We start from the raw sequence: 17,720 nt of genomic DNA, 5'->3' as shown, positions 1-17,720 counted from the left end.
GACAGCATTCAAATGCTAATTGTCTTTATTCCGCCTCCTGAAGAAGCATGACTCAAGTCACCTTCTCATATTTCAAACATTCAGCCTGATAAAAGATACATGTTTTATTATTCCATGCGTCACCATTAAGTGAAGTATTGCCAATACGTATTAACAAAGGGGTGAACATTTGGTTTTACACCAGCGAGTACACACAGGAAATAAACCTCACTGCTGCCCTGACTTTGGGAAGAGTTTTTCAACATCACGGTCTTTACAATCTCACCAAGGAATTCACACGAGAGAGAGAGAACCAATGGCTGTGAGGTATGTGGAATGACTTTTACTGCCTCGAGTGAACTGATTTTACACCAGAGAACACACCACACGCATTCCAGAGAACCATACCACTGCTCCGACCAGAGAACACACCACACGCATTCCAGAGAACCATACCACTGCTCCGACCTTGGGAACAGATGTGTTTCATCAAGCAGCCTGAAAATACACAGGAGAGAAGCTTTATAACTGTGATGTATGTGGGAATTATTGTGTTCTCTGGCTGTACACCAGCGAACCCACACAGAAGAAAGACCTTACCTCTGCTCTGACTGTGGCACGAGTTTTGTTAGGACACACACAAGAGCCAAGCCGTATGTCTGTGATCAGTGTGGGAAGGGATTCACTCAAATCGGTACTCTGGCTTCACACCAGAGAACTCACACCGGAGTGTCAGGAAGACTGACTATACACAAGCTAACACACACACAAGAGAGGCCTCACCACTGCTCTTGACTGTGGTAAGAGTTTCACTTTTATTGGGACTTTAAAACGCCACAAGCGAATCCACACAGGAGAGAAATCTTATGGCTTTGATCAGTGTGACAAGAGATACTCTCATTCAAGTTCTCTGATTAAACATCAGAAAATACCTGCAGGAGATCCACAGAGTGTGGAATGATCTCCAACACCAGACCTGGGTAGTAGAACACAGAGTGTGGAATGATCTCCAACACCAGACCTGGGTAGTAGAACACAGAGTGTAGAATGATCTCCAACACCAGACCTGGGTAGTAGAACACAGAGTGTGGAATGATCTCCAACACCAGACCTGGGTAGTAGAACACAGAGTGTGGAATGATCTCCAACACCAGACCTGGGTAGTAGAACACAGAGTGTAGAATGATCTCCAACACCAGACCTGGGTAGTAGAACACAGAGTGTGGAATGAGCTCCAACACCAGACCTGGGTAGTAGAACACAGAGTGTGGAATGATCTCCAACACCAGACCTGGGTAGTAGAACACAGAGTGTGGAATGATCTCCAACACCAGACCTGGGTAGTAGAACACAGAGTGTAGAATGAGCTCCAACACCAGACCTGGGTAGTAGAACACAGAGTGTAGAATGATCTCCAACACCAGACCTGGGTAGTAGAACACAGAGTGTAGAATGACCTCCGCCAAGACCTGGGTAGTAGAACACAGAGTGTAGAATGATCTCCAACACCAGACCTGGGTAGTAGAACACAGAGTGTGGAATGATCTCTAACACCAGACCTGGGTAGTAGAACACAGAGTGTAGAATGATCTCCAACACCAGACCTGGGTAGTAGAACACAGAGTGTAGAATGATCTCCAACACCAGACCTGGGTAGTAGAACACAGAGTGTAGAATGATCTCCAACACCAGACCTGGGTAGTAGAACACAGAGTGTGGAATGATCTCCAACACCAGACCTGGGTAGTAGAACACAGAGTGTGGAATGATCTCCAACACCAGACCTGGGTAGTAGAACACAGAGTGTAGAATGATCTCCAACACCAGACCTGGGTAGTAGAACACAGAGTGTGGAATGATCTCCAACACCAGACCTGGGTAGTAGAACACAGAGTGTGGAATGATCTCCAACACCAGACCTGGGTAGTAGTAGAATTATGGTCAGATTTGCCAAATGGAAGATGAGGGAGAGCTTTGTACGTGTGTATAGAGTTTTCTCCTCTTGCACATTTAACATGTTGATAGAGATTTGGTAAAATTTGGTAAAACTGATTTACATTTCCCTGCATTAAAGTCCCCGGCCACTAGGAGCGCCGCCTCTGGATGAGCACTTTCTTGTTTGCTTATGGCGGAACACAACTCATTCAATGCGGTCTTAGTGCCATCCTCCAGCTGTTTATATACCACAGTCAAAGAATACAGTTGAAAACTCTCTAGGTAGATAGTGTTGTCTACAGCTTATCATGAGAAACTCTACCTCAGACCAGCAATAGCTCGAGACTTCCTAAGATATAGTGCACCAGCTGTTGTTTACAAAAATACATAGTCTGCTGCCCCTTGTCTTACCAGACGCCGCTGTTCTATCCTGCCGGTACAGCGTATAACCAGCTGTATGTTGATAGTGTCGTCGTTCAGCCACGACTCAGTGAAGTATAAGATATTACAGTTTTGAATGTCCCGTTGGTAGTTTAATCTTCTGCGTAGGTCATCGATTTTATTGTCCAAAAGATTGCACATTTGCTAGCGAAATGGAAAGAAGTGGGGGCTTATTCGATCGCCTACGAATTTCCAGAAGGCAGCCCGCCCTCTGGTCTCTTTATTTCTCCACCTCCTCTTCACACAGATGGCAGGTTGTCCTGGAAACAGACACGCAAGGCTCTGGGCCTGTTCCCGAGGGAGCTGTTTATCAGAGTCGTCAGAAAAGATAAATGTTTCTGCTAGTCCGTGAGTAATCGCAGTCTTGATGTCTAGAAGTTATTTTTGGTCATAAGAGACAACATTAAAAAGAGTTACAAACAATGCAAATAAACAATTTAAAAAAACACAATCGGTTGGGGGCCTTCTTCTCCGGCGCCATTCCACTCTGTGTTCTACTACCCAGGTCTGGTGTTGGAGATCATTCCACACTCTGTGTTCTACTACCCAGGTCTGGTGTTGGAGATCATTCCACACTCTGTGTTCTACTACCCAGGTCTGGTGTTGGAGATCATTCCACACTCTGTGTTCTACTACCCAGGTCTGGTGTTGGAGATCATTCCACACTCTGTGTTCTACTACCCAGGTCTGGTGTTGGAGATCATTCTACACTCTGTGTTCTACTACCCAGGTCTGGTGTTGGAGATCATTCTACACTCTGTGTTCTACTACCCAGGTCCAAAAGGGTCCCAGTTACATCACAAATTGTCATTTTGTTCGATAAACTCCTTCTTTTATATCCATAAAAACTCAGTTTAGCTGGCGCGCTTCAGTCAATAATCCACCCAGTTTCCCCTCCATCAAAATGCATACGAAATGTATCCAAACAAGTCAATCAACGTTTATAATCAAACCTAGTACGCAAATAAAACGATCAAATTTAAAAGACGGAGAATCGGTTATTATCTTTACCGCAGAAAAATACCAGAGAACGCGCTCTCAATCATGCGCATGAAAACACGACAGCCAAAATGGGAGCCACCTAGAAAAACTACAATTTCTGGCTCATTTTTCAAAAAAAAACAGCCTGAAACTCTTTCTAGCGAATGTTGACATCTAGTGGAAGCCCTAGGAACTGCAGGTCTGGACAGCACCCATCATAATGTTGACATCTAGTGGAAGCCCTAGGAACTGCAAGTCTGGACATCACCCATCACATCACATAACATAACATTGACATCTAGTGGAATCCCTAGGAACTGCAAGTCTGGACAGCACCCATCACATCACATAACATAACATAATGTTGACATCTAGTGGAAGCCCTAGGAACTGCAAGTCTGGACAGCACCCATCACATCACATAATATAATGGTGACATCTAGTGGAAGCCCTGGGAACTGCAAGTCTGGACAGCACCCATCACATCACATAACATAACATAATGGTGACATCTAGTGGAATCCCTAGGAACTGCAAGTCTGGACAGCACCCATCACATCACATAATATAATGGTGACATCTAGTGGAAGCCCTGGGAACTGCAAGTCTGGACAGCACCCATCACATCACATAACATAACATAATGGTGACATCTAGTGGAATCCCTAGGAACTGCAAGTCTGGACAGAACCCATCACATTACATAACATAACATAATGGTGACATCTAAATCAGGAACTGCAAGTCTGGACAGAACCCATCACATTACATAACATAACATAATGGTGACATCTAGTGGAATCCCTAGGAACTGCAAGTCTGGACAGCACCCATCACATCACATAATATAATGGTGACATCTAGTGGAAGCCCTGGGAACTGCAAGTCTGGACAGCACCCATCACATCACATAACATAACATAATGGTGACATCTAGTGGAATCCCTAGGAACTGCAAGTCTGGACAGAACCCATCACATTACATAACATAACATAATGGTGACATCTAGTGGAATCCCTAGGAACTGCAAGTCTGGACAGAACCCATCACATTACATAACATAACATAATGGTGACATCTAGTGGAAGCCCTAGGAACTGCAAGTCTGGACAGCACCCATCATAATGTTGACATCTAGTGGAAGCCCTAGGAACTGCAAGTCTGGACAGAACCCATCACATTACATAACATAACATAATGGTGACATCTAGTGGAAGCCCTAGGAACTGCAAGTCTGGACAGCACCCATCATAATGTTGACATCTAGTGGAAGCCCTAGGAACTGCAAGTCTGGACATCACCCATCACATAACATAATGGTGACATCTAGTGGAAGCCCTGGGAACTGCAAGTCTGGACAGCACCCATCACATCATGGTGACATCTAGTGGAAGCCCTAGGAACTGCAATCGGACACAATTACACCCTGTTATAAAAGTTGCAGCCATTGAAATCAGTGGTGGGATGACGTTTTCTTTGGGGGGGGGATGGTGGTTTGTCCTCTGGGTTTTAACTGCCATTTTTTATTTTTTTTATTTTACCTTTATTTTACCAGAACAAGTTCTTATTTTCAATGACGGCCTAGGAACAGTTGGTTAACTGTCTGTTCAGGGGCAGAACGACAGATTTGTACCTTGTCAGCTCAGGGGTTTGAACTTGCAACCTTCTGGTTACTAGTCCAACGCTCTAACCACTAGGATACCCTGCCGTCAGTTCTGTTGTACATCACATACATTATTTTAACATTTTTAGAAACTTAGAAACTAGAGTGTTTTCTATCCAAATCTACCAATTATATGCAGATCCTATCTTCTGGGCAGAGTAGCAGGCAGTTTACTCTTTTCATCTAGACGTCAAAATACCGCCCCTTAGACCAAAGAGGTTCATTCATGTTCCACTTTTTAAGTAATAAAATAAGCATGGCATTCAAATTGCCCCCCTGTCGTTTTACAAGATATAAACCCCAGTAACAGTTAAAACAATTATTTGGGAGATAGTTTATCTGTTACAAATGTCAACAACTAAAAAATCTGACATGAAGAAATGCACTTTATTTTTTTATATATAATTTGGAACGCCTCTCCATTCTTTTTTTTTGTGAAATTGAGCAAACTCAAAAATAACACAGTGCCTTACAGGATTATTTTCTGTGTGTAAACATCTTACAAAAACCCCTGGCTCTGCGAGAATCAGTCCACTACATGTGTTTAGTACTGGGAGGCCTAGGAACAGTGGGTTCATTGCCTGTTCAGGGGCAGAATGACAGATTTCTACCTTGTCAGTTTGGGGATTTGAACTTGCAACCTTTCGGTTACTAGTCCAACGGGGGTGAATGGAGGAATGTGTGTGTGTGTACTGGTATGTTGCATTAATCAACTCCTTATCCAATCAGAACACACAGTGTGTCAGGTTTGTGTGTGTGTAAAATATACACATTGTTTCAAGTGATCACCGTGAAAGTGAATTGATCAACTATAAGTATCATTACTATTATACTGTATGTTGTAACGTTATAAAAAACAATTGAAAGTGATTCACTTTTGTTGTTGTCTCGATAATAAAATAAACGGGTTTCCCCCACTCGGTTCAGCGGACGGTGATGTGGATCATTTATTTGGTTTCGCTGGTGTGACGTATAATCTAGGGGACGGGACGCGTCTTCAACAACAACAACAACACGGCTACTATGGATTTAACTGCCTCGGTAGCTTGCTAGCCAAAATTTAAAAAAAAACTAAAATATTAAAGCTCTTTTACATGGTTTCGGTGTATATTAACCACTGTATTTTAAACACACTTTTGTCGTCTTATCCCGTTTAAATTAACATTTACTCTGTTGTTATTAGTCAGGTAGCCCGGTTTGATAAATTGGCCTAGCACTAGGCTAGTCGCTAATGCTAACTAGCTAGCTGTCATCCTTGACCATGAGTTCACTAAACTACTCTCCTCTTGCTAAAGAAGAAGAGGTCTGCTGGACGGAGAAAGAGGGTCTGTGGCTGAATGTTGTCGTGAAAGAGGAGAAGGAAGAAGAGGATGTCACAGTAAAACAAGAAGTAGAAGGTGAGGCTTTTACAGTGAAAGAAGAAGAGAAAGACGTTTCAGTGAAAGAAGAGGAAGACTCGTTCAGAGTTAAAGAGGAGGAGGATGTTACTGTAAAAGAAGAGGAGGAGGAGAGAGAGGAAGATGCAGTTTTTGGAGTGAAAGAGGAGATGACTGTCATATCGAAAAAGGAGGAAGAGGAGGAGGAGACAGGAGACCTGATTAACACCGGTAAGTACTGTCTTAAGAACAGGGTCACAACATCTGCAGTTGAACTGATGTGCGATTTCAAAGGGTCAATCTGCAGTTCCTACATCTGTTTTTGGACTATAAATAGCCGTTGTTTCTTGAATAATAGAACTTATAAACTTAAACTTTCTTTAAAAAAAAAATAAAAGAATGTAGGTTATATTATTTAGATTATTTCAAGGCTATAGCCAACAAAGAAATACGCTCAGCATTTTAAACAACATTTCGTTCTATTAAATCATTACAGTCTGAACTGTATAGCCTATAGCCTGTGATTTATTCAGAGTTAAATACAAATTAAATGGAAAAAGGACTTAGTGCCTTTGAATTCATTTTTAGAAACACGAGTTTGGCCAGTCTGGGGCTTCAGGCTCATGCGATGGTGGCTGGAGAATATCCTCTCCACACATGCAGAGCCACTGGAGAAGCTAAACACCCATTTGGTCACTCTTGACAGGCAGAGATGCAGAGCCCCTGGGGATGCTAAACACCCTTCAGGCCACTCTTGACAGGCAGAGATGCAGAGCCACTGGGGATGCTAAACACCCTTCAGGCCACTCTTGACAGGCTGGGCAGAGATGCAGAGCCCCTGGGGATGCTAAACACCCATTTGGTCACTCTTGACAGGCAGAGATGCAGAGCCCCTGGGGAAGCTAAACACCCTTCAGGCCACTCTTGACAGGCAGAGATGCAGAGCCCCTGGGGATGCTAAACACCCTTCAGGCCACTCTTGACAGGCAGAGATGCAGAGCCACTGGGGATGCTAAACACCCTTCACGCCACTCTTGACAGGCAGAGATGCAGAGCCCCTGGGGAAGCTAAACACCCTTCAGGCCACTCTTGACAGGCAGAGATGCAGAGCCCCTGGAGAAGCTAAACACCCTTCAGGCCACTCTTGACAGGCAGAGATGCAGAGCCACTGGGGATGCTAAACACCCTTCAGGCCACTCTTGACAGGCAGAGATGCAGAGCCCCTGGGGAAGCTAAACACCCTTCAGGCCACTCTTGACAGGCTGGGCAGAGATGCAGAGCCCCTGGGGATGCTAAACACCCTTCAGGCCACTCTTGACAGGCAGAGATGCAGAGCCCCTGGGGATGCTAAACGCCCTTCAGGCCACTCTTGACAGGCAGAGATGCAGAGCCCCTGGGGATGCTAAACACCCTTCAGGCCACTCTTGACAGGCAGAGATGCAGAGCCCCTGGGGATGCTAAACGCCCTTCAGGCCACTCTTGACAGGCAGAGATGCAGAGCCCCTGGGGATGCTAAACACCCTTCAGGCCACTCTTGACAGGCAGAGATGCAGAGCCCCTGCGGAAGCTAAACACCCTTCAGGCCACTCTTGACAGGCAGAGATGCAGATTTGAGATTTTTCTATAGATAGGCCTAAAGGTTTTTAGGCAAAAATCAAAACGGAAAGCGCTCCTTGAACGTGGGAAAATGACTATTGGGCCAAAAATCAATTATGGCCTATAGTATAGATAATAAAACCAAAAATTAACTAACCGTTTAAGAGATCAGATTTTTTTGTTTATAAATACTTTGCTACAATGACACACTTAGTTATCTACCTACTTTGTTCCATTCTTTTAGCATCTAGTAATCTACACCACCATTGCTTTTGGGATACGTGTCTGTTCAGATTATTTAGTTGTGGACAGTCCATCACCACACTCCCTCTCTTGCTCTTGGTCCTCAGTCCATCACCACACTCTCTCTCTTGGTCCTCAGTCCATCACCACACTCCCTCTCTTGGTCCTCAGTCCATCACCACACTCCCTCTCTTGGTCCTCAGTCCATCACCACACTCCCTCTCTTGCTCTTGGTCCTCAGTCCATCACCACACTCCCTCTCTTGCTCTTGGTCCTCAGTCCATCACCACACTCCCTCTCTTGCTCTTGGTCCTCAGTCCATCACCACACTCCCTCTCTTGGTCCTCAGTCCATCACCACACTCCCTCTCTCTCTTGGTCCTCAGTCCATCACCACACTCCCTCTCTTGCTCTTGGTCCTCATCTTTGTAAGTCACTTTGATTTTGTACCTGTGTGTTTTATCAGTTTCTATATGTAAAATATTTGAGTGAACTCCATGACAGTAGATTAAGGGGATAATAGAAGCACGTAAATAGACGACAGATGCATGCTGGGCCGGGCCCTGAGCTCGTGAAGTGAAGAGCTACTGGAGCGAAATTGGAGAAAGCCGACGGTCTTCTGGGTAGTTTGGGTGAGACCCAGGTGGTATACCCTCTAGCCTTCTGGGTAGTTTGGGTGAGACCCAGGTGGTATACCCTCTAGCCTTCTGGGTAGTTTGGGTGAGACCCAGGTGGTATACCCTCTAGCCTTCTGGGTAGTTTGGGTGAGACCCAGGTGGTATACCCTCTAGCCTTCTGGGTAGTTTGGGTGAGACCCAGGTGGTATACCCTCTAGCCTTCTGGGTAGTTTGGGTGAGACCCAGGTGGTATACCCTCTAGCCTTCTGGGTAGTTTGGGTGAGACCCAGGTGGTATACCCTCTAGCCTTCTGGGTAGTTGGGTGAGACCCAGGTGGTATACCCTCTAGCCTTCTGGGTAGTTTGGGTGAGACCCAGGTGATATACCCTTCAGCCTTCTGGGTAGTTTGGGTGAGACTCAGGTGGTATACCCTCCAGCCTTCTGGGTAGTTTGGGTGAGACCCAGGTGGTATACCCTCTAGCCTTCTGGGTAGTTGGGTGAGACCCAGGTGGTATACCCTCTAGCCTTCTGGGTAGTTTGGATGAGACCCAGGTGGTATACCCTCTAGCCTTCTGTGTAGTTTGGGTGAGACCCAGGTGGTATACCCTCCAGCCTTCTGGGTAGTTTGGGTGAGACCCAGGTGGTATACCCTCTAGCCTTCTGGGTAGTTTGGGTGAGACTCAGGTGGTATACCCTCTAGCCTTCTGGGTAGTTTGGGTGAGACCCAGGTGGTATACCCTCTAGCCTTCTGGGTAGTTTGGGTGAGACCCAGGTGATATACCCTCTAGCCTTCTGGGTAGTTGGGGTGAGACCCAGGTGGTATACCCTCTAGCCTTCTGGGTAGTTTGGGTGAGACCCAGGTGGTATACCCTCTAGCCTTCTGGGTAGTTTGGGTGAGACCCAGGTGATATACCCTCCAGCCTACTCGGTAGTTTGGGTGAGACCCAGGTGGTATACCCTCTAGCCTTCTGGGTAGTTGGGTGAGACCCAGGTGGTATACCCTCTAGCCTTCTGGGTAGTTTGGGTGAGACCCAGGTGATATACCCTTCAGCCTTCTGGGTAGTTTGGGTGAGACTCAGGTGGTATACCCTCTAGCCTTCTGGGTAGTTTGGGTGAGACCCAGGTGGTATACCCTCTAGCCTTCTGGGTAGTTTGGGTGAGACCCAGGTGGTATACCCTCTAGCCTTCTGGGTAGTTGGGTGAGACCCAGGTGGTATACCCTCTAGCCTTCTGGGTAGTTTGGGTGAGACCCAGGTGATATACCCTTCAGCCTTCTGGGTAGTTTGGGTGAGACTCAGGTGGTATACCCTCCAGCCTTCTGGGTAGTTTGGGTGAGACCCAGGTGGTATACCCTCTATCCTTGTGGGTAGTTGGGTGAGACCCAGGTGGTATACCCTCTAGCCTTCTGGGTAGTTTGGGTGAGACCCAGGTGATATACCCTTCAGCCTTCTGGGTAGTTTGGGTGAGACTCAGGTGGTATACCCTCCAGCCTTCTGGGTAGTTTGGGTGAGACCCAGGTGGTATACCCTCTATCCTTCTGGGTAGTTGGGTGAGACCCAGGTGGTATACCCTCTAGCCTTCTGGGTAGTTTGGGTGAGACCCAGGTGGTATACCCTCCAGCCTACTCGGTAGTTTGGGTGAGACCCAGGTGGTATACCCTCTAGCCTTCTGGGTCGTTTGGGTGAGACCCAGGTGGTTGTATTTTGAACCAGAAGCCAACAACAGCAGTTTCCAGGCAACAATAGATGTATAAAAGACCTGCCTTGACTACCTCATAGTTCTACACCAAAGGCTCTGTGACAGACCTGCCTTGACTACCTCATAGTTCTACAACAAAGGCTCTGTGACAGACCTGCCTTGACTACCTCATAGTTCTACACCAGACCTGCCTTGACTACCTCATAGTTCTACACCAGACCTGCATTGACCTCCTCATAGTTCTACAACAAAGGCTCTGTGACAGACCTGCCTTGACTACCTCATAGTTCTACACCAGACCTGCCTTGACTACCTCATAGTTCTACAACAAAGGCTCTGTGACAGACCTGCCTTGACTACCTCATAGTTCTACACCAAAGGCTCCGTGACAGACCTGCCTTGACTACCTCATAGTTCTACACCAAAGGCTCTGTGACAGACCTGCCTTGACTACCTCATAGTTCTACAACAAAGGCTCTGTGACAGACCTGCCTTGACTACCTCATAGTTCTACACCAGACCTGCCTTGACTTCCTCATAGTTCTACACCAGACCTGCCTTGACTACCTCATAGTTCTACACCAGACCTGCCTTGACTACCTCATAGTTCTACACCAAAGGCTCTGTGACAGACCTTCCTTGTCTTTCTCATAGTTCTACACCAAAGGCTCTGTGACAGACCTTCCTTGTCTTTCTCATAGTTCTACACCAAAGGCTCTGTGACAGACCTGTCTTGTCTTCCTCATAGTTCTACACCAAAGGCTCTGTGACAGACCTGCCTTGACATCCTCATAGTTCTACACCAAAGGCTCTGTGACAGACATCGAAATTGAGTTCAGGTGCATCCTGTTTCCATTGATCATCCTTGAGATGTTTCTACAACTTAATTGGAGTCCACCTGTGGTCAATTCAATTAATTGAACATGATTTGGAAAGGTACACACCTGTCTATATATATATATTTTTTTTTTTAAAATTTTACTAGGCAAGTCAGTTAAGAACAAATTCTTATTTTCAATGACGGCCTAGGAACAGTGGGTTAACTGCCTGTTCAGGGCAGAACGACAGATTTGTACCTTGTCAGCTCGGGGATTTGAACTTGCAACCTTTCGGTTACTAGTCCAACGCTCTAACCACTAGGCTACCCTGCTGCCCCCTATATAAGGTCCCACAGTTGACAGTGCATGTCAGAGAACAAAAAAACCAAGGTAGAAGGAAGACAGGACAGGATCGTGTCGAGGCACAGTTCTGGGGAAGGATACCAAAAAAATGTCTGCAGCATTGAAGGTCCCCAAGAAGACATTGGCCTCAATCATTATTACATGGAATAAGTTTGGAACCACCAAGACTCTTCTGGCTGCCCGGCCAAACTGAGCAATCAGGGGGGAAGGGCCTTGGTCAGGGAGGTGATCAAGAACTCGATGTTCACTCTGATCATCATGTCTGGAGGAAACCTGGCACCATCCCTACGGTGAAGCATAGTGGCGGCAGCACCATGCTGTGGGGATGTTTTTCAGCGGCAGGGACTGGGAGACTAGTAAGGATCGCAGAGCAGCCAGAGCCTGAACTTGAACCCAACCGAACATCTCTGGAGAGACCAGAAAAAAGCTCCCCGTCCAATCTGACAGAGAGGATCCTCGACTTCGGCGATGTCATCTACAAAATAGCCTCCAACACTCTAACTCAGCAAATTGGATGCAGTCTATCACAGTGCCATCCGTTTTGTCACCAAAGCACCATACACTACCCACCACTGCTACCTGTATGCTCTCGTTGGCTGGTCATTGGCTTCATATTCGTCGCCAAACCCACTGGCTCCAGGTCATCTGTAAGTCTTTGCTAGGAAAAGCCGCGCCTTATCTCAGCTCACTGGTCACCATAGCAGCACCCACTCGTAGCACGCGCTCCAGCAGGTATATCTCATTGGTCACCCCCAAAGCCAAAATCCTCCTTCGGCCGCCTTTCCTTCCAGTTCTCTGCTGTCAATGACTGGAACGAACTGCAAAAATCACTGAAGCTGGAGACTCATATCTCCCTCAGTAGCTTTAAGCACCAGCTGTCAGAGCAGCTCACAGATCACTGCACCTGTACATAGTCCATCTGTAAACAGCCCATCCAACTACTCCCCATACTGTTATTTATTTTATTTATTTTGCTCCTTTGCACCCCAGTATCTCTACTTGCACGTTCATCTTCTGCACATCTATCACTCCAGTGTTTAATTGCTATATTGTAGTTATTTAACCACCATGGCCTATTTATTGCCTTACCTCTCTTACCTTACCTCATTTGCACACACTGTATATAGACATTTTCTATTATATAATAGACTGTATGTTTTGTTTATTCCATGTGTAACTCTGTGTTGTTGTATGTGTCGAACTGCTTTGCTTTATTCTTGGCCTGGTCGCAGTTGTCAAATGAGAACTTGTTCTCAACTAGCCTACCTGGTTAAATAAAGGTGTTCTCAACTAGCCTACCTGGTTAAATAAAGGTGTTCTCAACTAGCCTACCTGGTTAAATAAAGGTGTTCTCAACTAGCCTACCTGGTTAAATAAAGGTGTTCTCAACTAGCCTACCTGGTTAAATAAAGGTGTTCTCAACTAGCCTACCTGGTTAAATAGAGGTGTTCTCAACTTGCCTCCCTGGTTAAATAAAGGTGAAATAAATACAATTAAAATAAATAGACATTACTACTAACGTGAAATGACGAAATATGACTGATGTTCATCACTAGACTGTCTTATTAGTTTAGTACTATTAGTTAATGCTAGCAGATATCAGACTTCCAGTCATTGTGCTAACAATTAGCTACGCAAATCTACCGCTAATGTCCTTCAATACTGGACACCGAGACCAAAATGGTATCTGTGAGTTAGAGACCTTCAGTACTGGACACTGGTATCTGTGAGTTAGAGACCTTCAGTACTGGACACAGAGACCAAAATGGTAGCCGTGAGTTAGAGACCTTCAATACTGGACACAGAGACCAAACTGGTATCCGTGAGTTAGAGACCTTCAATACTGGTTACACAGAGACCAAACTGGTATCCGTGAGTTAGAGACCTTCAATACTGGACACAGAGACCAAACTGGTATCCGTGAGTTAGAGACCTTCAATACTGGACACAGAGACCAAAATGGTATCCGTGAGTTAGAGACCTTCAATACTGGACACAGAGACCAAAATGGTATCCGTGAGTTAGACCTTCAATACTGGACACAGAGACCAAAATGGTATCCGTGAGTTAGAGACCTTCAATACTGGACACAGAGACCAAAATGGTATCCGTGAGTTAGAGACCTTCAATACTGGACACAGAGACCAAACTGGTATCGGTGAGTTAGAGACCTTCAATACTGGACACAGAGACCAAAATGGTATCCGTGAGTTAGAGACCTTCAATACTGGACACAGAGACCAAACTGGTATCCGTGAGTTAGAGACCTTCAATACTGGACACAGAGACCAAAATGGTATCCGTGAGTTAGAGACCTTCAATACTGGACACAGAGACCAAAATGGTATCCGTGAGTTAATCTGAGACCTTCAATACTGGACACAGAGACCAAAAATGGTATCCTTGTCCAAACCGTGAGTTAGACCTTCAATACTGGACACAGAGACCAAAATGGTATCCGTGAGTTAGACCTTCAATACTGGACACAGAGACCAAAATGGTATCCGTGAGTTAGAGACCTTCAATACTGGACACAGAGACCAAACTGGTATCGGTGAGTTAGAGACCTTCAAACTGGTACTGGACACAGAGACCAAAATGGTATCTGTGAGTTAATCTGACTGGGGAAGTGAATGGTTCTGGACACAGAGACCAAAATGGTATCCGTGAGTTAGAGACCTTCAAACTACTGGACACAGAGACCAAAATGGTATCCGTGAGTTAGAGACCTTCAATACTGGACACAGAGACCAAACTGGTATCGGTGAGTTAGAGACCTTCAATACTGGACACAGAGACCAAAATGGTATCGGTGAGTTAATCTGACTGGGGAAGTGAATGGTTCTCCTTGTCCAAACTGGTATCCGTGAGTTAATCTGACTGGGGAATGGTTCTCCTTGTCCAATGGTATCCGTGAGTTAATCTGACTGGGGAAGTGAATGGTTCTCCTTGTCCAAACTGGTATCCGTGAGTTAATCTGACTGGGGAAGTGAATGGTTCTCCTTGACCAAACTGGTATCCGTGAGTTAATCTGACTGGGGAAGTGAATGGTTCTCCTTGTCCAAACTGGTATCCGTGAGTTAATCTGACTGGGGAAGTGAATGGTTCTCCTTGTCCAAACTGGTATCCGTGAGTTAATCTGACTGGGGAAGTGAATGGTTCTCCTTGACCAAACTGGTATCCGTGAGTTAATCTGACTGGGGAGGTAAATGGTTCTCCTTGTCCAAACTGGTATCCGTGAGTTAATCTGACTGGGGAAGTGAATGGTTCTCCTTGTCCAAACTGGTATCCGTGAGTTAATCTGACTGGGGAAGTGAATGGTTCTCCTTGACCAAACTGGTATCCGTGAGTTAATCTGACTGGGGAAGTGAATGGTTCTCCTTGACCAAACTGGTATCCGTGAGTTAATCTGACTGGGGAAGTGAATGGTTCATTAAAGGTTAGAAGAAATGTGTAACAATAAAAAAGTTTGTAAAATAATTGTAAATTGTTCTCCTTGTCCAAAAAATCCCCAAAGAAAATCAATTTAAAAAAAGGTTAATTGAAATGAAAAATTAATTAAAAAAAAATTAGTTTGTAAAATAATTTACATATTCACTATATTGACTTGTGTGACTTTGTTGTTCAAACAGGAGAGAGACGTGACTATAGTGGATCCTCCGGGGAGCCTCAACAACCTCATGATGCTGACGAGGTTGAGAAGAGTCTCTCCACGTCAGAACACATCAAGAAACACCCGCGGAGATTAATCTATTCAGCAGAACTTAAAAGACATCAGAGAATCAACACAGGAGAAAAATCTCATAGCTGTGATCAATGTGGGAAGAGTTTTGCTAAGGCAGGAGGCCTGGCAACACACCACAGAATACACACGGAGAAAAACCGTACCACTGCTCCGACTGTGGAATGAGCTTCGCTACCTCAAGCCAGCTGATAAGACATCAGAAAACACACACAGGAGAAAAGCCTTATTGCTGTGATCAGTGCGGGAAGAGATTCATTCAATCAGCGAACCTGACCGTACACAAGAGAATACACACCGGAGAGAAACCGTACCACTGCTCCAACTGCGCGAAGAGCTTTTCTACTTCAAGCGGATTGATAACACACCAGCGAACACACACAGGAGAGAAGCCTTACCACTGCTCTGACTGTGGAAAGAGCTGTACCACCTCGAGTGCACTGATATCACACCAGCGTACACACACAGGAGAGAAGCATTACCACTGCCTTGATTGCGGGAAGAGTTTTGCTACTTTAAGCAACCTGACACAACACCAGCGAACACACACAGTAGGAAAGCCTCATAGCTGTGATCAATGTGAGAAGAGATACTCCCATCTAATGTCTCTGATTAAACATCAGAAAATACATGAAGAAGATCCAGACCTGGGTAGTAGAACACAGAGTGTAGAATGATCTCCAACACCAGACCTGGGTAGTAGAACACAGAGTGTAGAATGATCTCCAACACCAGACCTGGGTAGTAGAACACAGAGTGTGGAATGGTCTCCAACGCCAGACCTGGGTAGTAGAACACAGAGTGTGGAATGACCTGGGTAGTAAAACACAGAGTGTGGAATGATCTCCAACACCAGACCTGGGTAGTAGAACACAGAGTGTGGAATGACCTCCAACACCAGACCTGGGTAGTAGAACACAGAGTGTAGAATGACCTGGGTAGTAGAACACAGAGTGTGGAATGATCTCCAACACCAGACCTGGGTAGTAGAACACAGAGTGTGGAATGATCTCCAACACCAGACCTGGGTAGTAAAACACAGTGTGGAATGATCTCCAATACTAGACCTGGGTAGTAGAACACAGAGTGTAGAATGATCTCCAACACCAGACCTGGGTAGTAGAACACAGAGTGTGGAATGAGCTCCAACACCAGACCTGGGTAGTAGAACACAGAGTGTAGAATGACCTCCAACACCAGACCTGGGTAGTAGAACACAGAGTGTGGAATGATCTCCAACACCAGACCTGGGTAGTAGAACACAGAGTGTAGAATGACCTCCAACACCAGACCTGGGTAGTAGAACACAGAGTGTGGAATGAGCTCCAACACCAGACCTGGGTAGTAGAACACAGAGTGTAGAATGATCTCCAACACCAGACCTGGGTAGTAGAACACAGAGTGTGGAATGAGCTCCAACACCAGACCTGGGTAGTAGAACACAGAGTGTGGAATGATCTCCAACACCAGACCTGGGTAGTAGAACACAGAGTGTGGAATGAGCTCCAACACCAGACCTGGGTAGTAGAACACAGAGTGTGGAATGAGCTCCAACACCAGACCTGGGTAGTAGAACACAGAGTGTGGAATGAGCTCCAACACCAGACCTGGGTAGTAGAACACAGAGTGTGGAATGATATCTTTTGATGCAGCTGGTTCAACTCGTTTCATCCTTCAGTATTTCTTAAATAATACTATTGACAGCTCTAATGTCAAGTGATTAGATGTCCTAGTTTTTAAATGATCAAACATTTATAGAAACATTTTATAGAATAAACATCAGGGACATATGAAAACACCTGTGGTTGCACAGAGTGTGGAATGACCTCCAACTGGGTAGTAGAACGTGAATGACTGCCAATACAGACCTGGGTAGTAGAACAACAATTCCCATTACTGTGATGCTGCCACCACTAGAACACAGAGTGTAGAATGACTAGTAAACATTAATGACGACCTGGGTAGTACTTGAAAAAAAACCTACAGAGGGTTTTACTCAGTGTTGTGCTGTATTGGATTTTGTCATTACGGGGTATTGTGATGTCATTACGGGGTATTGTGATGTCATTACATTGTGATGTCATTACATTAATACAGAGGGTTTTACTCAGTGTTGTGCTGTATTGGATTTTGTAAAACACAACCAGACCTGGGTATTGTGATGTTATTGTGATGTCAACACATTAATACAGAGGGTTTTACTCAGTGTTGTGCTGTGGATTGGATTTTGACCTCATCGTATTTCACCATTATTTTTAACTAGGCAAG

General features: G+C 45.4%; 1 protein-coding gene across 1 annotated transcript; it reads left to right on the top strand.

Moving 5' to 3' along the window:
• Window positions 1-6,040: 6,040 nt before the first annotated feature.
• Window positions 6,041-15,620, top strand: LOC135560299 (zinc finger and SCAN domain-containing protein 21-like). The gene is made up of 2 exons (XM_065002155.1): window positions 6,041-6,607; window positions 15,343-15,620. The coding sequence occupies exons 1-2, from the start codon at window positions 6,262-6,264 to the stop codon at window positions 15,618-15,620; spliced, it is 624 nt and encodes a 207-aa protein (XP_064858227.1). The 5' UTR covers window positions 6,041-6,261.
• Window positions 15,621-17,720: the final 2,100 nt, after the last annotated feature.

Source organism: Oncorhynchus nerka, linkage group LG15 (assembly GCF_034236695.1).
Source record: "Oncorhynchus nerka isolate Pitt River linkage group LG15, Oner_Uvic_2.0, whole genome shotgun sequence".
Lineage (NCBI taxonomy): Eukaryota > Metazoa > Chordata > Actinopteri > Salmoniformes > Salmonidae > Oncorhynchus > Oncorhynchus nerka.
Note: the sequence above shows the minus strand (reverse complement) of the source record. Positions and strands in the feature narration are given on the sequence as shown.

Coding starts and splice junctions, on each gene's coding strand:
- LOC135560299 (XM_065002155.1), top strand. CDS start 6,262: ATGAGTTCACTAAACTACTCTCCTCTTGCTAAAGAAGAAGAGGTCTGC. Junction 6,608..15,342: donor AGGAGACCTGATTAACACCG/GTAAGTACTGTC, acceptor TTGTTCAAACAG/GAGAGAGACGTGACTATAGT.